The following is a 25,922-nucleotide window of genomic DNA, read 5'->3' as shown; positions in this document are numbered from 1 at the left end:
ATGGTGGGCAGACTAAGCCAGTTTGGCTACAACTACAAAGATGATTCCACTGAGGTTTGAGTGTGTTGAAAATCCAAGAAAATACTGGCTATTTAGAGATACAAGCATTTTGAACTAAGAGGAGATAAGAGAAAGGGCCAAGTGATCCAGTTTTAAACTTCCTTTTGTATTATTACAAAAAAAAATAAAGTACTGAGTTATGTTCACTTAAATATACATATATATTTTATTGAGGAACAATTAGGCATATATATATGACAAAATGATTTAGTATTATCATTGTATATATCATATATATACCTCAATTCTTAATTCTTAATTGAGGTATATATGATATATATATAATGATAATAATAAATCATTTTGATACCATATTATCTCATTGGTATGGGATATATATGTATGTGTGTATGTGTGTGTATATGTATGTATGTATTAAAGTAGACATATAGATCTTCAAAATGTATATGGAGCACTTCAAAACTTCAAGTGGTTTGAAATAATTTTGTGATTTTTCTTTTCCTTGTTTTTTACTACATTGGCTATTCAGTCCAGTGCACATGGTGATCATCAGTTTTTGTTTATAACTAAAGCTTAGATTCTGTAAATCAGAGCATGATGATCATAATTATGAAAAGTAATCATTTAAAATCTGAGGGTTTCTCAAAAACTAACTCTACAATAATGAGTACAGTGGTCTTTTTGTCAGTGTCCTTTGTTACATTAAAACAGGATGTGTATTAATCAGCTTCCTGTTACTATAAGAATATATGTGAAATAATATATTTGAAAGAAAGAAAGGTTTATTTGGGCTCACAATTTTACGTATTCCAATTCATGACTGGTTGGCCCTATCACTTTTGAACCTGTGGTAAGCCAACAGTACATCATGGCAGGAACCACATGGGGGAAAAAGATTCTCAACTCATGGCAGCCAGAAATCAAGGAGAAAGAAGAGGGATGGAGTCCTCCTCAAAAGCTTGTCCTCCCAGTGATCCAATTACCTTACACTTGGCCCCACCTCTTAAAGGTCTACAATCTTTGAATAGCATTACAGGTTGTCGAGCAAACTTTTAATATACCTGCCTTCAGTGGACTCTTCTTCAGATCATAGCAGGGGATATTTGTTTTCTAATTCCTAGATATTTCTTTATACAAATAAATATCTATTAACATAATTTATGTAAATGTGTATATGAATACCTCAAAAATCTTGAATACTTACTAGCAAAACTTGGTTCATTAAAGAAAACAACAATGGAGAATTTTTTATTAGAGATGGAGCTTTATAAGAATTAATTTGCGGCTACTCACATCTACTTGTGTCACATTCAAGCCAGCAGGTGGCAAGCTTGAGATTTTTGTTGTTGTTGTTTTTATGTTGTTGTTTTTATTGAAGAGGTAGAAATATTGAACCAAGTTTCAATGGATCTCATGAGTAACACTTTTGATACACCATGACATAAGAAAACTAAATTTTCAAATTGTGGAGGCACTAGAGTTTGAATAGCAATGTAGTTTGTGTAGTTTTTTCTCTATTTAAGGTTAAATTCTATAATTTTTTTCTAACAAATAATTTTTAGGGATAATGATAATAATAAATCATTTTGTCAGTTTTAACCCATTTTTTGTTCTTAGTTTCTGCAATTATGAAGTTTTAGATGCATTTGTGTTTATTTTGGGAGAATATTTAACACCAATTTATCAGGTATGCAAAATATATTCTGTGCCAGAAAAAGTAATGTAAGAATCTATTGAAAATTCTTACATTGACAGACATGATTTTAAACACATAATAACATGTAATTTCATTTGTGGATAGTGATTGTTTTAACTTTAGTCCTGAGAATAATTCTCGTGTATTGTGACTTATTGGTAGTTACTCAAAAGTAAAGAGAAGATTAATTTGTTCTATGTAAATTTTCATTTTCAAAGTTCTGGATTCTGTACCAGTGTCCCAGAATCAATCAAGATTGGTTATATTTGGACATCTGATTAGGTTTTAAAGTATTTAAGTAAGCTTATTTCTTGCCATCACATTTGTCAGTGATAGAAATTCAGCCATAAGACAATATTTGTTCATTTCTCTTTGAAATTCATTTATTGCTTATGCCAACGATATGTTCTCTACAAATATTAAGTTCTCTTCTAATAAACTATTCTCTTTTCTCCATGTCTGCATTAATTACTTTATTTTAATAAATACTAATTAAACAACTAATTATTCTTTTATGAAAGAGGAAGAAGAAAATACAAAAAGAACCATGATGACTAAATTCAAACCAAAGATTAGACAACACAGATCCTTCATTATTTCTATGTATAGATTGGATCATTTAGATGACATTTACAATATTTAAATACAGTAAACTATGGTTCACTAGGCAAAAATTGTTTGAGGGATTTTAGCAAATGGCTATGTGATGGGCCAAGTTTAAGAAGTAGCAAGTGAACTCACTAATTATCATTCAATATAAATGTTTAAGTTGTTCTCTAACTTTACAATAACTGACAACTCTTTGAGACCAAATAACATGTAATTGTTTTCTTTTTATTTTTAAGGAAAGACTCAAGTTTTAAAATTGCAGAATAAATATGCCATAAAGAAATAAGTTATTCTGTAGAATTAAATTTAAACTGTGAAACAAGCCCCAAATCAAATTTAAGAACACTGGCAGTAACACTTAGGCTACAGAATTTAGGCAATGGGTCACTCAGATTTTGTGTTCTCAATATTGTGGCTTTAAAAAGAGAAGCCTCCAGTAACCGAGGTGCCTGCACTGTGCACAAACTTGTCTGCACGTATTTAGAGGTCAGGATGCCTTAACCTTATGTTATTGTACCCCTACTCAATTCTCCTTTACTCTGTTTTCCTTCAGTCCATCTCTACCTGCAGAATCCAGTTTTTGAGAAAGATGATCCACAGCTGAAAACCTTTTCTCCCATTCCCCTACTCTCTGGATATCCTTAATAACATACCTTGAGATTTTTCATGGGGTAAGACCAGAGAAATGGAAACAAGATTCAAATATAGCGATTCCCACACTTCTGGAGATCCATATGCGTCAAAGATGACAAAACAAAAATACCCAGGCCAAGCTTGGTCTGTGCCCTGATGTTTCTGGCTAAGGTTGACAGTCAAAAACGGTTGTGCTTTGAACCCCACAATTTTTTTTTTAAATGTCTGTTTCAATGTAGTCCTTGAATTTCAGTGGTAACACAGGGTTACCAGCTGGGCCAAGTCTGGCTACACATCCCAGGACTCGCAGTGCGCCTAGGGGAAAGCAGAGATCTGTGGGCTAGAGAGAATTGTTGCCACATCTTCACGGAAGTGAGGCTCCAGCCAACTGCTGCTTCTCCCTCGGATATGGAACTTGACAGGTCCTGATACCCTGGAGTGGACGTTCTTTATAAGCAGGCTTGAGTCTAGCCCATCTGGACAGAGGAGTTCCTCCGTGAAGGTCCTTCGGAGTCTAGTGAAATTAGTGTTTGGCTTTTCTCCAGCCCCTGCTCTCTCTGCCTTTCCTGGCTCACTGCTCCCCCGCCCCTTCCCCCGCCACCACCACCCCGCGTATACGCAGAAGAAGAAAGTTTTACACAGAATGAGCCCCGCGTTGACGTAGGCATCGCCTCTTCTCCCTGCTGGATGGAAGCCCAGAAGGGAGTAAATGGGGGAGATGCGGAGGTCGGCATCTCTTGGATTCCTGCGGTCAGGGTCCCCGGGCGGGGCAGATCAAGGGCTAGCCAAGAGAACTGGTCCTAGACCCACAAATACATCAGGCTTTTCCCTCCTCCGTCAACCTCCTAAATTCCAATGAGGTCATAGCAATGAGAGAGAATCGGATCAAGAGAGAGGGGGAGGAAGAGGACGACGACGAGGGAGAAGAAACCCAGATGGAAAGAGGCCATCAGACAAGGTCGCATTTTCTGGCGACACGGAGACTGCGAGGAGCGTGGTGCTGAATACCATTCGCCGACTCCGCCAGGGGACCTAGAGACTTGCAGAAGCACTTTGCATTACCACGAAAACAAAGGAGAGGAGGCAAGAGGAAGAGGCAGAGAGAAGCTCTGAGCAGTCCCCCTAGGCTCTCCGGGAAGCTAAGCTCATTCTCCTCCTCAAGGAAAGAAAAGGGACCCTGAAAGGTCCCGGAGGCTGAGAAAGGAATAGGGTTTCCCTGCGGAGATTGGGACACGGCAGAACTCTGGACAGCGCCTCTTGAGCACGGCTCTGGCTCCCAGATCTCCCCCGGTCTCAGGCTCTTTGAAAGCCCTGCTACCGCTGTGATCTCTTCCGGACTCTTATCAAGCCCAGGAAGATCTGTCCACGATCCCTGTCTGAGCGTGCCAGTGGGTGGAGCAGCTCTTTGCCTCTGACCGGGCCAGGGAGGAGGGTCTCCAGTCTGGAAATCCAGTCCTTGTGGATAATGTTTCGCTGCTGAAGAAAGAAAAGTTGTAGGATCTGGTAGGGGGTGGAAGGGGTGAGGAGGATCGTGGAAGAAAGAAGGTGGATGGTTGGTTTTCCTCTGTGATCTGAAAGGAATGATGACCCAGGAAGGATGTGCACCAGCGGCCAGATTATTGGGAGCCTCTTGGTGCTTTCCGTGCTGGAGATAGGGTTGGGGGTATCCAGCGTGGCCGTGGGGGCGGTCAGCTTCAGCCTGGCCCTCCGAGAGCACAAGCCGCAGCTCGGAGACTCGTCCCCGGTATGGAGCGGGGTGTGTGTACGTTGAGCCATTTCACTCTCTCTTTACCTCTTTACGGTGATGGTCAGTGTGTGTGCGTTAGTCACCCCCTCCCCGGAAAACAAAATCATAAATCTCCTCTGGCTTGCATGTAGGTTTGAATCGGCAAACTATGCTTCTTTATGTTGTCCTTTTATTTATTTGGGCTTTTTTTTTTCTTTTACCAAGACCAAATTAAATGGCTTTGTTTAAAGTTGGGGGGACTGTGTTCAATTCCACTGGCTGATTCTACAAAAGGGCTGGCCAGTGTTAATGATTTGGGAGTCACATCTGTCAAGGGTAGACTCAGTCTTTTGTTCCTTTTATAAGGAAGATAAAAATGAGAGTGTTACATCATTTTCTTGTGTCAGAAACAAGCAGGGATAGTTATGCATTTATCTCTGGGCAACAATGCCCAGGGTATACAAAAGTCAACAACAATATGACAATGACAAAAAGAAAGAAAGAAAAAACAATTGTGGTGTGCTTGTGAAAGGAGCATATGAGTGCATTTCGTCCCAGAAAACACCACTCTTAATTTTTCTTTGCTATCTTTCTAATACTTTACCTTTGAAAACTCTTTTGTAAGTTGGAGGCAATAAGTTTAGTAAGAATGGTAAGTTTATCAATAATGGTAAGGAATGCAACAGAGTTCAAATTGGAGAATAACCCATCTCTCATAGAAAAATGTCATAATTTTTCTAGGTAAGGTGGCAGACCCTACAAGCTTCTTGGTTAGTTACTTGAGTGAATCTTAAAGAAAGCTTTAGAGGCCCATTTCTTCCAACAAGAATAAATAAAATAATTTAGCACTATTCTTAGTGTGAACCTAATTGTTAAAAAAAAAAAAAAAAAAAAAAAACCCTCTCCTTTAAATTATATGGCTGTCAGGCCCTCTGAGTCTCCAGCTTGTTCCCACTATTCTATATAATCTATTAAATAAGTATTCTGTCACTGATAATCCATAATGTATTTAACAACCATGGCTTCATTATTTAAGCTTTAAGACACTAGGAGAAAATGACCATTTAGGAGTCCATGAAAAATCATTCCAAAGTAATTCATTTTTAAAAAATGCTCTGGCATGCTTAAAACTGATAAAATTGTGCTTTGGGTAATTAGTTTTTGTATTTAATTTTTTCCAGGTGAGATAAATATACTTATATTACAGAACTTGAAAGAAAAATGGTATTGAAATCTCCTAAGAATACTTGTTCTGAAATCAATTATTATCTACTATTAACCTCCAAATAGCTATCTTGTTCTTAATTATGTAATTTTTGTGAAGGTATATATTAAATTTGAGTTTGAACAGATAAAAGGCACATCTTAAATCTGATAATTCTACATCTTATATGTGGTTATAAATATTTTTGAGAGTTGTGGTTATTGTTGTTATTATATAAACAGAAATAAGACTTTGAAACTTCTGTTGTACAACTGTCAAAGTGTAATGCCAATATGTAGAGAAAGGGGGAGAAAATGCCATCTTTTTATGGCTTAAGAATGATAAGACTCAAATACTCTTCAAGTCATTTCCTACTCCCCTAAAATTCAAGAAATTGAATGAATAAGCATAAGTGTCTCTAAATATTAACATATCCACTTTATATTCAAAAATTTTAAATGACTACATTAGCTTGGTATTGTGTAAAATATAACACTCATATCCATAAAGTCACTATTACAAAGAATTTCTTCCATTTTTAATTTGTTGTTCAGAGTGAGCCAAATTCACCTAGATTCCGGGAACAATAATTTTTAATTATATAGTCTAGTTCAGTAAAATCAAATAATACATTTGACTGAATGAATGTGTTTGAAACTAAAGAACCCAATACCATTGCTCACTGACATAAACCCAACTTAGAAAATTCAAATTTGTGAAGAAGTAAATACTCAATTAGGATCTTTATGCTTATCATTTTATTGGCTGGCTATGCAGACTATTTAAATTATTTGTGGTAAGTCATTTGTGAAACAATCTGAACTGCCTCTTAATTCCTTCACTGGTGAATTCATATAACAAGTAAGAATACAAAGTTGAGCATGTGAAAACCACTTTACTATTTACTACAGAAGGTAGCAAAATGAATCAGAGCATCATCCTCAAAAGGCTACTGCTGGCAAAGAAAACAATATGTTCACATCACTAACTTGGTTAGTGGTAAAAAGTTAGTGTGACCTCAGAGGGATACAAGGACAAAAAGGAAGAGAAAGGTTGGCATGGTCAATGAAATATCCATGGAAGAAATATTATTTTATTCTTGAACTTGAAAATTTATTGAGACATGGAATCAAGTTATCACAGTGTTCATGTATCACTGTGTAAGGATCTGCAGTCAGACTACTTGGTTAAAAAATCTCAGATCTGTCACTTCTAGATGGGTGATGAGGCAAAGTTTCCTCATGTGTAAAACAGGACTGGTACAAGGCACAGATTAAATAATGCTCTAAGTAAAGAGCCTGGCATGCAGTGAGCATTGAATTAATAGAAACAGCAAACACTGGACACACAAACTTGCAGTATAGGGGGTGAGAAGTGAGATCCTTTCAGGCAGCATGGATGAAGGCAAAGAACAGGGATAGGGAAGGTTGTGTTCCAGGAATTGGCTCTTCATATTTTTCTAGGGTTTAGTTGTGGGAGAGGAAGATAAGGATAGACAGAGGGTTTGTGGCCAGATCATAAGAGGCTGTGTGCCCATTTGAGGCAATAGATTTATTCCCTTATACTTTTAATAATATTAACACCAATTCTTAATTCCCAAAGAGATTTGAGGAAGGTGCAAAGGGAAACTAGATTTAAAAACTATTCATCTCTTTGGTAATTTATGAATTAAAAACTGTATCATTTATGAATATCAAATGAGATCTTTCAATAATTAACCTGTCAGAATATACACAGTATAAAGCTGACTGTGTTTTGATTGATGTCATGGAGCTTTTTTCAAAACATTAACATCATTATTACAAGGTTTTTGAATTAAATTTAAAGTTAGTGGAAATAAAAGCTACACTATAAAGGATTACTGAAATCATAATCTTTAGTCTAGGACAAGGTTATTAAGATTTTAGGCAGTTAGTTTGGTTATTTGACCCCAAACGTGAATTATTTTTAAAAATGGCTTAAAAATAAAGTAGTATCTAGATTAAGGATCTAAAATAAATGAGAGGGATGCTTACAAAGACAGTTACAGTCACTGTTTCACAATCAGACAAGGTACTTCCTGTGATTAGCCTAAAAAAAATGTGGGTAGTTAGAAGGAAAACAAATCATCTAACTATAATTTTATAGATGCCTTTATAGCATTTTTGTTTTTTCTTGATTCTTTGTTATGGTCACTTAAAATGAAACTACAAAATCAGAAAGTATATCCTTTAAGTGACAGTGAATGGACCATTGAGTTGACTGCTTTGGAAAAGCATCCCTAATCAACTCTAGTTTGACTCTTTCTTCTTGTTGTTATTCAAGAAGAATATGTATTTAGCTAGCTTTTGGTTTAATTCAGGCATATAGACTTTAGCAACTTTGAAAATGTACCAAATATCTGCAATTTAGAGATCATGAAAATATTTACCCTATAACCGAATGAGGAAATAGTGATATCTACAAAGCACCTCACCCTTTGTTTTCCTTTTTGTTGTTGTTGTTGGTGGTGGTGGTGGTGATGCTTCCTTTATGGAGATAGATTCTCATTATTGTTTCCAAGCCTGGACTCAAATTCTCATGCTCAAGTGAATCCTCCTGCCTCAGCTTCCTGAGTACCTGAAACTATACTATAGGCACACACCACCATTGCCAGGCTCCTTTGTTTTCCTGTTGGAGTGAGAGATGGCAGCAAATCTTTATCATAAGATATTAATTAAACAATTATATAAATTAGGCTACACATGGGGAGAGATGGTGACTCCTATTTATGCTATAAAACAGCACTCAAATATACATTTAGAACTATTTCAAGTATTTCTCAGAAAGTCAAAAGAAAAGTACTAGTTATTATCTCTGACAAAAAATACTTAATATTTTGGACAATTATAGTTTTCCTTGGACTGCCCAAGTAGCTCTTGAAGCAATGCTTATTACTCTTTGTATAATTCACAGAAGCATCAATTAAATATCTAGATTTTAAATATAACCATTATAATCTTAATTAATGCCCCTGATGTTTTAGCACCAGCATTAAGACTCCTGAGAAGCTGAGAAGCAGTTCTAAGTTCCATTAGTTTATGATCCATTGTTAAATAATAGACAAAATTTTGTGGCCCATGCAAAAGAAAAATATTAACGGTTAAATAAATAACCTTAGCAGTCACAGTGCCTTGATCTTTTCATCTTGTAGAAATAATACTATTATTGATTTATTGTTATTAATTATCAACTAATTCCAAGATGCCATCATGTACTTTATTATTTCTAATATTAATAGCTTTGTAAAGAATGTGTTATTTTATAAAGTTTAAGTGAAAATGTAACTTACCTAGAGTCTGCAGTTATTTAATCAGAGAGGCAGTAGATGAGTTAGGCAGTATTTAAAGCCAGAGCAGTCAGTCTTATTTCAAAATCTGTACTTTTTCCATCACATTGTGTGGAACATTGGAAATTTTCATTAAAAATGTTATTGAGGCTTGACCTCATTATTTGCTCCTCAGCACCTGAATATATATGAGTCAGGGAGGATGGCTTAAGGCCAGGTTCTGATCTTTCTCTCTTTCTAACTTTCCAGAAGATACTGGCAGAGTCAGTCAATCAACAAGCACAACCCACATGTTATCAGAATTGATATTGACTTATGTTTTTCCTGCTCTTAAAGCTTAAACCTTAGCTTTGAATAAAAGCTAAACCAAATTATTCATTTCAAATGATTCTTAAATATTATGAGGGAAAGTCAGAAAAATGAAAGACCACAAATTTAAAGTGTTCAAAATAAGAAACAACAGTTAAGGGTCAAAATGGTTTTCTCATGCAAGAGGAACTTCATCTGGGTTTGGAAGTGAAGCAGATTTCCCATGGGCTAAGGAGAGAAGATTTGCTAAGCAAAGCTGTGCATGTTTAAATTCATGGAGGTGTGGAACACAATGGAGTGTTCTGGGGGTATTGAGGAGACTAGTCTAGCGTGTTCATGGTCTGAACTGCTAAATGAAGATCTACCTCATCTAATTAAGATGGGAGTAGCTTTAAAAAGAGTTCTGAAAGAACGACAAGACTACTTGGCAGTAGTCTTGGTTCCCAGCTAGGCTTGAGGAGCTAGAACTTGATTATCACAAGACCAAGTTGGTGTGTTCAGGAATTACTGCCTACTTTCAAGTCAAACAAGAAACCCAGGTCCCAAGATGTGCATCTTGGTTTGAAGGAAAATTTGAGGGAAGTGTAAATTCATCTCCACAAATCTAATCACATATTTTAGTATATTTCTTTTAATGGTGGATTTGTAAGCACATAAGTTCCTTGTGTTCAATATTCTCATAGCTGCCTGGCATACAAAAATAGGAATTTGTACATTTGAGGATATCAGTATAATACTAAGAAAGGATAAAAGACCTGGAAGCTATTAAGTTTGAGTTCAAATTCTAGCTTATCATTTTCTGATTAAACTTTAAGTGAGTTATATTATCTTGCTGGTCAATCAGCTAACTGATCTCAAAAATAGCAATACAGCTTATTGCAAACTTATCCTGAAAATTGAATGTAATATTTATATAAAAGCATTCCATATACCTGTTGGCTATTCAATAACCAATGCAAACCCACAACAATGACTGCTTGTTTTGCCATTTTTCTGCAAAAATACATATTCTCTATGGGTTTCTGTGTATTATAGAGACATTTTATCATTTTACATTTCTGAAAAGGATCTTATTGTAAGACCATTGATGAAGTTGATCTTGGTTGGACTTTAGGTTTTCTAACATTTAAGTTGCATATCCCCTCTTAGATAAATGTGTTATCTTTATAACCAATTTTAGACATCGGTAAAAATTAGTTGTGATTTAGTGAGCATATTCCAGGTTCCCAGAAATAATTATGTTAGGTAAATATTGTGCAAAGTAGGCATGCATTTACTTATTTTACCAAATAGTGATGTTTTTATTTTCTCATTATTTTTGACTAGGTTGTTGGAATTCGTTTTATTCTCAACTTGTTTTTTGCCAATTATTTTCCTATGTGGATTATTCTGAGGCATTAAAATAAAGATGACATTAATGACATTTTCAATGGCAGTCTATGCTTGTAATACATTACATTGTCTAAGAATTCCAATGGCTTCATTATGCTTTTTTAAAAAAATATTTTTAGTTGAAATTGTCAATCAACCTTTATTTTGTTTATTTATTTTTTAATGCAGTGCTGAGGATTGAACCCAGTATCTCACACATGCTAGACAAGTGCTTTACCACTGAACTATATCTCTGACCCTTCATTATCTTTTGTCTCAACAAATTCTTTAACTTAAGGGATGAGAAATTAAAGGATTTAGAATTTAGTGATTAATACCAAAAAGTGAAATCAGTAACAAGAGTAAGATATAATCTAAAATTTAAGTCACATAAAGAAAAAAAAAAACAATGTGTAGATGTAGATGTGCACACTCTGGTACAGGGCAGGTGGAAAGATGAATGATTATAGGAAAAATTGATAACTCTCACTGATATGCAGTATATTCTGCTTTTAGGCCTTTAATGCCTCTGATTTGGGGACAAATTCATAATGTTGGGACCCTCTTTGAAGCTGCAGTTAATTTCTATAACTAACTGGCTTTCAGAAACTGCCACACATATTGCATGGCTGTTGTGTTGAAGATTCTTGGGAAGAGCAAAATTTCAATGCTTTAATCCCCTAGAGTCCCTGGCTATTTTCAACTGTAAGAACAGATCATAAATCAGACTCAAAGCTGGCACATCCCCAGGGGAGTAATTTTTATTCTCTCTCCATCAATACATCTATCATTTTAACATTTTAAGCTGTTATAGTTTCCATATGTATCAAGTTGTGAGCATTATATATGTATGTTCTTCTACTATATTAAAAAAAAATCTAAGCTCATCTTATATTCAATAAAATAAATCTTAAATATAGAAATATAGGCCAAAATCATCCAAATTAGGATAGCCTACATGACTAATTAAATTACATGTAAATATAATTATTAAAGTATTATGAATTACATAATACAAGTTTATGTAATTACATATACAAGTTCTATATAATATATATCTAAATTTTAAATTACCTTAGTAAAAAGAATGTTATTGGTAACAATACCTATACCCAATATTTAATATTGACCATTTTCCCCTTTAATTCCCTCCAGAAATATTCATTATCTTAAATATTTATGTAGATTTAATTTTAAAGTCTATATTATATTTGACTAACATAAAAAAATTTGAATTCAGGAGATAAATTCCTCTGGTTTTGTTATTGCTATCTATAAGATTGTTGTTTTTTTTTTTGTTTTGTTTTGTTTTTTTAATTTTTTTTATTGGTTGTTCAAAACATTATAAAGCTCTTGACATATCATATTTCATACATTAGATTCAAGTTGGTTATGAACTCCCAATTTTACCCCAAATACAGATTGCAGAATCACATCGGTTACACATCCACATTTTTACATAATGCCCTATTAGTAACTGTTGTATTCTGCTACCTTTCCTATCCTCTACCATCCCCCCTCCCTCCCCTCCCATCTTCTCTCTCTACCCCATCCACTGTAATTCATATCTCTCCTTGTTTATTTTCCCATTCCCCTCACAGCCTCTTATATGTAATTTTGTATAACAATGAGGGTCTCCCTCCATTACCATGCAATTTCCCTTTTCTCTCCCTTTCCATCCCACCTCATGTATCTGTTTAATGTTAATAAGATTGGTTTTGTATTGTTCTGTTATCAGGACTAATGTGAATAGTGACCATAAAGATTTATTTGAACAATTGATATTTAAGATACTGCAAAATTTAAATTCCCTCTCACACAAAATTAATAAATTTATAACTAAGTTTCTGAATTTAGTTATAATTTTCCTTGCTACAGCTACAGAAGAAACAGCTCTAAGATCAAAAACCTCATTTATTTAGAATGATCAAAATATTTAATAGATTATTTTTTAAATGAGAAAAGCTACCCCAAAACAGTTAGAACATAACAATGCATAGTGCATTAAAATCAAGAAAGATCACATTACGTGAGCACTGAGGGGGAGATATGGAAAATGACATTCTGAGAATCAAGCCTGATTTGTTCTTTGCACTGAAAAAATTTTTAAAACATATTTTTTAGATGTTGATGGACCTTTAGTTTATTCATTTATTTATATGTGGTGCTGAGAATCGAACCTATTGCCTCTCACATGCCAGGCAAGTGTCCCACCACTGAGCCACAACTCCCTGCACTGAAAGATTTGAATCCCAGGCCAGTGGGAAGTTTCTGAGATAGTTTTTGGACTTGGATTTATTTAGAAGTGTTTGGCATGCCTATTAGCTATATGCTATGTCTGATAATTTCTTTGGAAATTCATTCTTGTGTTCGCTATTCACTCAGTTACTCTGTAGTCTCTGAAGAGGTTTTCCCCACTACCTGCTGTGCATCTTCATGTAACGCTGAGAGGTCATTCTTTCCATTTCTCCCTTGAGTGGTTTGTGTTTTCTTTTTCTTTTTAAAATTTCTCCATTTGCTATAATTGCCTCCTATCTCACCTGGTCTGCCAAATCACCAAGATGGCTTGGCAGTACTTGAAGACAGCTTATCACATGAATATATTTGTTGTACATTTTGTCCTCTAGGTATTTTATTATTCTGCATAGTTAATTATATTTATGAGAGGTCATGTCTTTGTTGATAAAGATGTTCATTCACCTTTTTCTGGTAAAACTGATTGTGCATGTCAGTGGTTAGCAGAAGAAAACTGATATATGCAACTGTCAGCACATCATTCAGTGATGGAAAATACGAAATTAGTTTAAGCTTTAGGGGGAGAAAGAACACTGCATAATTAGCAAGGTTTTCCATGGACTAAGAAAAGAAAGGAATATAAATAGGAAAGCAGAAAAGTGGCTTCTTTTGAAGATGAACAATATGTTTAAAATGTTGAAGAACTGGAAGAGGGGAAGGCCAAGGCCATCTAAGACAGGCAGAGAAACCCCAGAAAACTGGATTGTGAGATAGCATGACTCAGGGACTGGAACCTTCCAGGGTTAGGTTTAAAGAGATGGGGCCAAATCAGTGCTGAGTTTGGTGGCAAGGAGACTCAGTGGGCCTGCACTCCATAGTCTGCACTGGGTTGGAATGAATCATGGAGAGAAATAACAGTGGTGTGTGGAGGAAGAGCTCTGTTGGGAGCCAGGAAGGGTGGGCTACTGTTCTGACTCTCACAATACAGCTGCTCACTCTATCAGTTCTTTCTCCTATTAGATTTAGTCAACAAATATTGATGCCAGAGCTACCAAATTCAATATTTTGAATTAGGTCATCAGGATCTAGTAGTGAATAAAATAAGCATGATCCCTGAACTTCTGAAGAATAATTTAAAAATGAAGGTAGACAATGAATAAATAATGCATAAATTAAAATTATAGATTGTGCTTTGTGGACAGGAAAGGATACAGCTTTCTGGAAAATACAAATGAATTTTCTTAGCAATGGAGGAACCAGTAAAACCATCTCTAAAGAATCAGTATTTTCTGTGTGTGTGTGTGTGTGTGTATGTGTGTGTGTGAATGACTCTATTCATGTTTTTTCTAATTCTGAAATCTGCTGTCTAGAATGTAACTACTATAACTTTCTATTGATTAGTTTTACCATAATGTAACTTTCTTCTGAAGGATAATAAGGCATTACTCAGAGAAGATGGTGATTAACATTTTTTTAAGTTGACAACAGTGTGGGTAAAGACCCTGACATAGAAAAACGTTGATCTCTTTCAGAAATTGAATAAAGACCTGGGTGACTGGGCTGTGGAAATTGAGAATGAGGAGGTAGAAGGCACTGAGTGAGGTATAGAGGCAAACAGAGGTGATAATCATTTAAGGTTTCATTTATTCATTTATTCATGTGTGTGTGGTGGTGGGAATTGAACCCAGGGCCTCCTGCATGCTGTGCTCTACCACTGAGCCACATCCCCAGCCCATTTTTGAAACTTTGTCAAAATGATACAGATTTGATTTCCTACTAATTTTTACGAGGAACCAACAAAAAACTTTTAAGCAGAAAAAGGGCAAATTTATACTTGTATTGAAAGAAGCTCATTCTGGGCTATAGTTTAGAAAACATTATTGGAATCAGATAAATACTAGGATGTATGATATGATTCCTAGGATCATAGTGGAGGTGGTAAAGATAGAGGAAACATATTTAAAATATAGAATGACAAGATGTGTTTAATTATATACCATCATAGAGAAAAATATTAAGAATGATTCCCAGATGTTGAGATCAAACAACTAATTGGATAGAGTTTCCATTTACTGTTCTGAGAAGTAGATGATTAGAAGAGGGAAATACTCTGTGTCGGAGGTAAGTGGGGAGAGATCAAGAATCTATTTGAAGAAAGGAGATAATAGAGCAAGTGGATTGGGAGAGAGAGGAAGGTAGGGAAAGGGAAGGTTCTGGGAAATGAAATTGATCCAATTATGTGCATATATGAATATGGCATAATGAATTCAACTATTAGGTATAATTATAATGCACAAATTAAAAAAAAGAATTTATTTACCGCCTGTTACATTAGAGTTATATGTGACATACCAAAATGAAGAGAGCCTGTAAATTGTTAAATGGGGAATTAATCTGAAAATACAAGGTATTCAAAGCCATGTAATTTGTTGCAAGCCCTTAAACAAAGTCTTCTATTACTATAAAATTCAGCAGTGTGATAGTTGCGAGGAGCAAGGAAAAAGAGACTGAGAGTCGTGGCCAGACAATACGCTGAAGACCAGAACAGTGTGGTGTCATAAAATCCCCAAAGGAGAGGCCTTCCTTGGGAAAGGAGGACTGAGATGTGGTGATCATTGTTACTTAGCAAAAGTAGTTGAAGTAAAGTAATAGGAATATAAGTCAGTGCAAAGTGTGCAGAAGGGAGAATATGGAAATAGTAAGTATAGAACCCTAGGAAGGGAGATGGGCCGTGTGTAGAGAGGGAAAGAAATAGTTATAAAGGATCTGGAGTCAAGGACTTTTTTATTTTTTATTTATTTTTAAAGGAGATTTTGGAAGACCTTTGCATGCCAATGTGAATAATGAAATAGAAAAGAAAATATAAGTATATAGAAAAAGTATTTGAGTAAGTAAAGGATGATTGGGTTTAGAGCTGAAGTGCGAAGGTTTTTATTAAGTTTTATTTTTGTATATTACAAAAACAGAGAAAACAACGTGAGTCTGAGTGAAGACACAGAGAGTTTGGTACATTTAATGGCCAATAGTGAAGGAAGTCTTAGATGCCTTCTGTTGTGTTGTTGTTGTTTTAATCTAGTCTGAGACATAAACATTTAATAACTGAGGGTAAAGAAAGGATAGGATTATAGTTTGAAGTAGACTAAAAATATCATGAATGTTTTCTATCCCTCATGGTGAGATTTATAATTAAGTCACACAATGTAAACTGCATAGAGACTTAGAAATAAATTATTCTAAATTCATCATATTACACATAAGTAAACTAGTGCCCAGAAAATTAGTTTAGCTGGCTAGCTACAGAACTTGGAAAAGAATGCAAGACACCTAATTCTTAGTCTAACATTATTTCCACAGTTGCCTCAGTATATTAAGAATCCTTAAAATATGTTCTCTACCAAAAGGAAAATGTTGGCTGAACAGGAATGATCTCAAATTATTGCAACAGCTAAACTATCATGAAAATATAATAAGTATTTCAACAGATTTCAGGGATTTCCATCCACTTCAGGCTCCAAAGAAACAGCTTTCTGCAGAATCTTTGGCAAGTACTCCATGGTGGTTTTCCACACCAACTGGAATGGAAGCTAATTTTTAGAACTTAGCTAATAATTTCAAACCCACAAGAGCTATAGATCAGTTTAGATAAGTAAAATGAATTGCTTTCAAGAGGCTTTAAAAGCAGATTCTAAAGTTCATTTATCAAACCCTGGACATTCAAAGAAGTTGGACTGGAAGTCAAAGTCCTATAGCTATGAATACTGGAAGTCAAAGTATAGCAATGAATATTTGCTGTGTGTTTTCTTTTTAATTCAAATATATAGAAATCAAGAAGAAAAAATCTATATGATTCACTTGAGGTGTTTAGGGGCAAATATGTATATGAATATTATGTCTTTACATAGTTTTAAAAATATTTTATACAAACAAACGTCTTACTTTTAATAGTAACACATTGAGAAAGGTGTCCTTTTAATTAAATTTATTTTTCATAGCTTTTTTTCTGGTACTAGGGGTAAAACCCAAGGGTACTCTATCATCCATTGACTAAACCCCAGTCTCCTTCTTTTTTATTTTATTTTATTTTTTTGAGACAGGTCTCTTGCTAAGTTGCTGAGGCTGGTGTTGAACTTGTGATCCTTCTGCCTCAGCCTCCCAAGTAGCTTACATTACTAATTTGCAAGCAGTCTGTATGGCTTAATTAAATTTATTTTTGATCATGGCCATAGTAGTATAGTAGCATACTTACTATTGACAGGGTCAGCTGAGTTTTCTTGTATAAAGCTAAGAAATTAAAATATCATTATGAAAAGCATTTTACACCAACTTGACATGGAAATTACTTATAATTAGAGCAAAAAATAATTTCTCCAAGAAATAGTTACATTGTAGAAAGAATGATCTTCTGAAGTCTAGACAAAATCCATCAACCATCTTGGGTTCTCAGACCTTCAGAACGTTTATTAAATAGTAAGATGAAAGTATCTTCTCTGTTAAAATATGCAAGTTTGGAGACATTATATTAACAAGATGTCAGGAAACTTGGCAGAAAGAGAGCATGGCCTCTAAAACTCTCACATAAAAGTTAAATTAGGGAAAGCACTATATCTCCTTGGGTGATAAGATATTTGGAGAAAACATGTTCTCCTTTGACTTGTGATCATTAATAGAAGTTGATGTCATCCATATTTTCATAGTCGAAGAGAGCTGCCACTAGCCACATGTGGCTATTAAGCACTTTAAATGTGGCTAGTCTAAATTAAGATGTGCTATAAATATAAATAATACACACTGGATTTCAAAGATTAAGTATTAAAAAAAGTAAAATGTCCCATGTTTTTATGTTGATTTCATAAATTTTCTATGTTATTTTATATTATTATATATTATATTATATATTATATGTATTCTATATTATTAGAATTAATTCCACCTTTTTCTTTTAATGTGAGTATGAGAAAATATATGTCATTTGTATTTGTGGGTTATATTCTATTTCTATTGCACAGCTCTTGTCTGGATACATTTTTGATGAAAAGAAGTGATTATCTTGTCAGAAAACTTTTCTGTATTGCTTTGCTAAGATATGAACAAAGATGAGGAAATCCTTGAAGACAATTTGAGGTATTAATTAGTTCACTGGGAAAGCAAAATTAGTTGGTTGGTATAGACACCAGAGACAGCTGAGTGTTACAGCATACAATTCCCCCAAATGGGCATCTAAGTTGCTTACTCCCATGATGCAGGCCTTTCAACCTTTACTTTGATGTTGCAATCAAAGTTTCTGTGTGTCATTTTATTAAAGGGATTTCAAATATTATCTGGCAAGTATCAAAAGTGTGAGGTAAGAAGAGGTTATTTTCCACTTCTCCCACAAACCTGAAATCCATTTACTTACCATTTACCAACAAATATTCATTGAAATTTTTGTGTGTGCCAAATCTTATGATAATGTTAAAGTTTTAAAGATTAAAAAAATTACCTGATTATAAAGCATTTCAAACCTTTTAGAATGACATATATAATAAATAATTTCCATAAAATATGATCTGCACATCAGTGTTATCATAGGCATCAATATAATACATTTTATTAGGTTTTGATTAGGACTGTCTACAGGGTTTGAAGAAGACTTGACAAATACATTTAATATTTATACTGATTCTGATATTTAAGAAGGAATTTCCCATATAGAGAAAATAAACCTTTATTGACATCTGCCGTGTCCCATAGACAAGGTTAAGTACTCTCACAAGAATTTTCCTTTTAAATTCCATAATCATATGTTATTATAACAGCAGTCTCCTCATTCTTATTAAAAGAATGGAGAATATAATTTCATTATAAATAATATGTTTAATTTCAGAGAGCTATGACTTATGTCATGGTGAATACTAGACAAATATCTGCTAAAAATAAGGCAACATAGATGACACATATACTGGCCCCTGGATTCAAGTTGGTGGGAGAAATAAACCTGAAAACACTAAGATATTGAGTAGTTGAATTCTTCTAAGTGATTTAGATTCATGATTTTATTTAATATTTTCAGTTTTCCATGAGGTATGCATGATTACACATCTAGCTAAAGAAGAAACTCAAAAAAAAATAATTTAAGTAGTTTTTGCAATGCCACATTACTGGAAAATGGCAGAGCCAGGATTCAACACATTGAATTTTACTCAAAAGCATTCACTCTTAATCACTAAGCTTGATTGCCTTCTATTAAATCCAATAACTATACTTCAGTAAAGAATGAGGTGCATGCAATTCCTGTGGATGCACAAAGGAAGGTGAAGAAGGAGACATATAACTTCATGAAGGATATGCCTTTGGTGGCAAGTAGGGAGAGGTGGAGGAGAAGGAAGAGAGGACACATCAGGCTGGTGAGGCCTGGCCTGTGAAAGCTTAAAAATTGCTTAAGAAATGGTTGATTTCAGAGCACAGAAAGGAGAGGTCCCCAAAGAAGTAGGCTTGGCCTAGCTGTAAGAAACTACAGTACTATACAATGGGATTTTAATTATATATTTTGTTGGAAATGATCATGTACCAAAAGTGTTTTAAAGGTCTTGAGATTAAGAATGACAGTAGTCAGTCAGAATAATCATCCAGGAAACAATGTGAAGAATTAAAGTCAAAGAGATTATGCACATCTTTAACATTAAAATTGTCAGAAAAAAGGGCTTTCCAGTGGAAAGTGTAAAACAACAACAACAAAGTTCATGTGAGAAACCTTATGGAGGCAGATTCAATAAGAAGTAAAGGGACACAGGCTATGAAAAATGCAGCTAACAAAAATAGAGCCATGTTGGGGGGAGCAAAAAAATGAATTAATTTTAAACAACTTGTGCCTCTTTTTTTTCCCATAAAATATCCATGCATTAGCCGGGTGCTGTGGTGCATACCTGTAATCCCAGCAGCTCAGGAGGCTGAGATGATAGGATCACAAGTTCAAAGCTAGACTCAGCAAAAGTGAGGTGCTAAGCAATTCAGTGAGACCCTGTCTCTAAATAAAATACAAAACAGGACTGAGTACGTGGCTCAGTAGCCGAGTGCCCCTGAGTTCAATCCCTGGTATCTACCACAAAAAATATCCTACATTATATGAGTATCTGACACTCTGACATGCCTTATTGGTCTAGGGATGCAATAAAGAACAAGAATATAAAGTCCCTACCTTTTCCTGACATTCATATTCTATGGAGAGCAGAACATTAAACAAATAATTGTGCAAATAACTATTAAGTTACAACATCTCAAAGGAAAAATCTAGGGCGCCATAAAAATTTAACCTGGGGACTCAATTCAGAAAGTTAACAAGGTCTTCCAGGAAGAAACAACACTTAGGCAAAGAGTTTAATCCTGAATAGGAATTAGCCAGGTAGAAAAGGATAGAAACATTTCAAGAAAAAGAAATAGCATAGGCCAAGTCCTTGAGGTAGAAAGAATTTAATGAGCTTCAAGAAGTTAAGGGAGAAGTCAGGGAAGGCTGAGTCTAGAGAAGAAGACACATCATGGAACACTTCATAGGTCAGGTAAACATTTGGGATAATACTGGGAAAGATTTTTAAACATGGAAGAAACAAATTCAGAAGAAAGTGGCTTTCAAAAAGGCAACGGTGGAAAGAACAACTTGAAAGCTTTTGCTGTGAAACTGAGGAGACATGATAGTGGCAGGGAATAAGCTGAAGTAGTGGAAGCAAAGAGATACAGATATGTTTCAGAAACATTCTGGAGACCAAAAGAACAATAGCGTGTGGTTCACTGAATCTAGTATGCGAGGGTATGAAGGGGATGTCAATGTGTCCAAGATGTCAAGCATGAGAGCAGAATGGATAGTTGTTCTATTTCCAGAAATGAGAAATATTGGAGGAGGAAACTGTTTTCAGGAGAAGATAACAGTGATTAGTACACCCTGAGTATAAAAGATCTTTTTGAGGCATCTTGGTGCCTGATTCTTGTGGTTGGCTTTGTTCTTAGTCTTCTCGCTGTTCCCTTACCATCTTGTCATGTCATCGCCATACCTACAACCAGCAGAAGAGAGAAGCTGCTTCCCTGACTGATAAAACAAAATTTCTATAATTTGTTCTCTTTTCCTCAGACCTTATTTTGTCATGCTGAAGCAATTACTGAGATCTGTGGTTGAAAGATTCTAATGCATTTGACCTCATCTAGATAAGAAGCCTACAACTGAGAGTGAAGGATAGACTGTTTCCTCAGCAGAAAAATGAAGCCGAAGTGCAAAGAGATGGATAAATAAATTCTGAGAAGCAAAATTACAGCTTTCTACAACCACACATAGTAATTGATATAATCAAAGTAGTTTTTCAAAATGAGAAATGTATCATTTGAAGCATAGGCATTGTTGTAGAAAAGACGGTTAGAAGGCTGAGTTCAGATTGAGGTCCATACTCAATGTGTGGATGCGAAAAGTCGTTGGGAGAGAAGTAACAGCTAAAGACATAAAGTGCATGAGTGAGAAGAGGAAAACTTAAATTTTATGAATACCTGCTTAAAGGATAAGTAAGGGGAAAGAATCCATAACAGAGAAGGGGAGTGATGGGAAGAAATTCAGAGTTTAGTCAGGAGAGCACCATTGAAGCTAGCAAGGAGAATATTTGAAAAATAAGGGAATGTTATTGATAATTTTTTAAATTAAATTTTATTTTTTTAGTTGTAGCTGGATGCGATACCTTGATTTTATTTACTTATTTTTATGTGGTACTGAGGATCAAACCCAGGGCCTTGCACGTTCTAGGTGAGCGCTCCAACACTGAACCACAACCCCAGCCCTCACTGATAATTTTTGAAAGGATGATTTAGTGGAATGTGGGAATTAAAACTACTATTTTATTTATTCAACGTGTATTGTGAATCCATTGATTGTTAAGCACTATAACCACAGAGCTTACCTTTCCATTACAGCATTTTAGCAAGTGCCTGTTCAAAGCCAGGGACCCTGCTAAGTATTTCTAGTGGGAATAGTGTGAAGCAATTACTGAGATAAGTGGTAGTTATAAAGATGAATAAAGAATGCTTTCCTTCTTTAAAGAGCTTAACTTCTACTGATATAAGTAATAAGAACATAAATAATAATAGTAAAAAATGTAAGATGACCCATAAAGAGTACTATGAGGATTAAGAAAAATAGATGGCATCATATCTGATCAGAGAATTTGAAATGGACACTGGAGAATAGGTAATAATAAGAATAAAACTTTTTAAGTGGAGAAGTAGGATGAGAAAAAATGATAAATTTAGGGTACATGGAATTACATAAATCACTCTGGCCATAGAAGATTAGCAGGGGACCAGTTGTCAAGCTGGGTTGGAACTGTCCATATGGGTTCTGATGCCAGGCCAAGAAGTTTGGAGAGGGTTGAAAAAAGATTGGACAAAGAGATTAGGTGCTAAAAAATCATGCTTAGGTAAACTTAAATGCTATTATAGAAACACAAGGGAGGAAGATTTTCTTGAAGGCTCTTAGATAATTGTGGGGAGGGTTGGTGAGCCCTTGAATGAAGTAAGAAGATCATTGTTGGCATACAGTAATTGATTTGATGGAAATTATGAGAAGAGGAGGAAAAACTCATTAGGGTCTCTTAATTTGGGGAGAATGGTAGAAAGATTGATAGGCACAAAAGGGATGGAATAGAAACAGGATTAAGATTCATTTTGTGAGTTTTTGAAGCTGTGAACATCCCTGATGGATTGCTTTCATTGACTGTTTTACATCTGGATGCACACACACTGAATTGCAAAATGATTGCAAACTGAGCTAAAAATAGGCAAAGCTGTCAAGATGACCAGCATCCTGTGCTATTCTCTGGTCTCCTGGAGCATAGACACACTTTAGACCTGGCATTTACTTTGAAATATCACATTCAGAGGCAGGTATTCTTGGCTACTTTTAGAAAAATACTCTTGCATTAAACAGAAATTAATAATTTGATAATTATTTTCTAGAAGGTAGTCTACTTACAAGGCACAAAGTCTTCCTAATTGCAGCTCATCATATTAGAGTCAGAGGTTGGAGAAAATGATGGTGCTTAGATCCCAAGTCCACATGATGTGATATAGGAAAACTTATCTTCAAAGAGGAAAGAAAAAGAATACTTTGAAGCAAATTTACACACATGTTTGATATTAGGCAAGACTGTACAAATAAGAAAAAAAAGGAGTGTATAAATTATATCAGGAATTCAAGCACTGGTCTGACTTATCAGATATTCAAAAATATTATACAATTTTAATGATTATTATTAAATAACTCCATTATTTTGTGATTTATTATAAACTAGAAATATACCCAAAACATAATAAACATTATCTCAGTAATTCTTTTAGTGGAGATGTAAGATGAATGTTTGCATACTTGTATTCATTTTAATGATAGAGAAATTGGGATTGTGAGAGTTTAGGTAGCTTCTCTAAGTCCTACTGCTATGTGGTACAGTCAAATTTAAGACCCATGTCTCCTTGACTTCAAAGAATGTTCTCTTAAGCTCTCCAATTAATTTTTTAAAGTTCTTTCTCTAAGAGCAGTGTTAATTCTACATCCCTGACCTTTCTGAATACCACCCCAAAATTAACATTTTCTCAGAATGAAAAGTGTTCTGAAGCATCAATATAGCTCCTCTAGTGCTTCAGAAACCAGCAGCTCTACCTGAAAAGTCTTTATAGACACCTTCCTTTCACCTGTGAGCCCTTCCTTCTAGCCAATGCACAGCCAACACACCACTTATCTTGTCAAGGGAATGGGATTATTTTCCTTTCCAAACTTTTTATTTCTTCTTCGAATGGTCTAGCAGAAAAACCATGCCAGCCCACGTCTTCTTAGTTCTATCCTAAAAAATAATAATAACTATAATATCATTTTCCTCAAATCAGATACTCTCCCTGCTTTCTCCCTTGGAGACAAGAAGAAAACTTCAAATTGCATTAAATCTTTATCCATTCCTCTTACCTTGATTTAAGTATTACAATTAGTCTTCTCAGACACCTTTGGAAACAAAACACTGTTCAAGGAAATGAGCATTGGGAAATTGAAAACTTTAAAGCAGATACTTAAAAGGCATGTGATTGTCCTCCAGTTCAGAGATTTTGAAGCTGTATTTTTGGTGTAAATTGAATACAATTCTGTTTATAGGAGGATGATACTATTTTGATTGAGTTGTGTAAAGTATAGGAGTTCCTCTAGAGGAAAAGAATTGGATAGTGTTTGCTTATACAATTCTAAACAATGGAAATCCATATATTTTAACCTCCATGGTTCTGTTTAAGGAGTAGAAAATGGCCTGGAATAGACAAAGAACACCAGAGATCCACTGCTTTAAAGTAATCACAGCCCTAAAGCAATTTTCTAACAGTTTAAAACTGATACATATTAGGAGGTGTTTCTGAGATACAGAGCTGTCAGGAGAATGTGGACCAGACAAAAGGATGATTAGAGACACCAGCTATTCGAAAATTTGCTAGAAAAAAAAATCCTGTCCTAACTAAAAGAAGAAACTTTGTCAGTGTATTGATTTGCTTTCCAAGCAATTTCATGGCTGACACTTTTTAATTTTTCTTTTATTTTTGACTGACAAATAATAATTGTGTTTATTTATAGAGTTCAATATGGTGTTTATATATATTTATATTCTGAAGTGATTAAATCAAGCTAAATAACATTGATCACCTCACAGTCTTATGTTTTTGTGGTGTAAACATTTAAATCTGTACTTTTTGGAGCATGGAAAGAGGCTGCTGATAAGTTTCTTAAAGAGAGAGAAATAAAAACAACTCAGGAAAGAGTGATTGCAAAAATGGCCAGGAAACTAGAGTGTGTTTCTTCTAGAGAAGATACAGGATTAATGGTGGACTCACCTTAACTTGTGGCGAAGGATAAATGTTTTAGGCTTAATGAAAGGAAGCTTATTGACAATCAGAGTTACGCAGGGATTTTTTATAAATGCTTTTGTTCATGGAGGTGGTTGATCTTAAACTGTAAAAACTTGTCAAGCGAGGCATCCCAGAAATATAGTGATGTTGGAAAAGTAGCAGGTCTGATTCACTAACACCCTAGTTTCCACTGCATCAGATTGAGCCGAGTCCAAGTAAGTAGGAGAATTGTTGATTGTTGCTTATGCAGAGGTAGCAAGAGAAGTAGGGAAAAGGAAGGAAGACAAATAGAAGAGAAAAATCTAGAGGAACTCTTAATCAGTACAAGACTAACTCAAAGACTTGACCTTCCTTTCATTGAAAGATGGTGAATACATTAACTTGCTTTGCTGAAGTAACTATTTATCTATCTATCTATCTATCTATCTATGTTATATAATATCATATTATATACTTTAAATATGTAAAATAAAATTCATTTAAAAAAGAAAACAAAACTCTCCCAGACATTTAGCACAATTCTCGATTATTACGAAGGGTTGCTGACACAGTAATAAACAAGATGGTGTTTTTACCATGTGGTTTCTAATTTTGCATGTGCAAATCTAACCCAAGTTATGGATCAGATTTTAAATAGATATCCTTTGAGGATTGTGATATATTACCTTAGCTTCATAAGTATGAAAATAATAACAATTTTCATATTATAAGAACAAAGTCGCATAAATTTCATGTCCTTACATTGACAATAGTCTTAAATTTTTCTGATATATAAAACATAAAAATTATATATGCGTATTACCTTGTGATATTTACATACCTTTATGTGTTGCATAATATTTAAATCAGGATAAATATATCTGTCTCATTTATCCTTTCTTTATGGAAAAACATTAAGAAGTAATTTCTTCTAGTTTTTTTGAAATAC

The 25,922-nt window shown here is 34.7% G+C and overlaps 1 protein-coding gene across 4 annotated transcripts in view; it reads left to right on the top strand.

The window, feature by feature from the left end:
- The first annotated feature begins 3,351 nt into the window (after positions 1-3,351).
- The window catches only part of Tmem196 (transmembrane protein 196), a 59,874-nt gene continuing 37,303 nt past the window's right edge, over positions 3,352-25,922 (top strand). Inside the window, exon 1 of one of the 4 annotated variants that reach the window (XM_046463492.2) lies at positions 3,352-4,703. In XM_046463492.2, coding sequence (XP_046319448.1) covers positions 4,557-4,703 — 147 coding nt within the window. In that variant the 5' untranslated portion in view covers positions 3,352-4,556. Of the gene's footprint in view, positions 4,722-25,922 lie in introns of all 4 variants that reach the window. The other 3 variants (XM_046463491.2, XM_058585336.1, XM_058585335.1) reach the window with 3 other exon arrangements.

This window comes from Marmota monax, unplaced genomic scaffold (assembly GCF_021218885.2).
Source record: "Marmota monax isolate L192 unplaced genomic scaffold, Marmota_monax_Labrador192_F-V1.1 WCK01_AAM20220418_F8-fsc00057, whole genome shotgun sequence".
Lineage (NCBI taxonomy): Eukaryota > Metazoa > Chordata > Mammalia > Rodentia > Sciuridae > Marmota > Marmota monax.
Note: the sequence above shows the minus strand (reverse complement) of the source record. Positions and strands in the feature narration are given on the sequence as shown.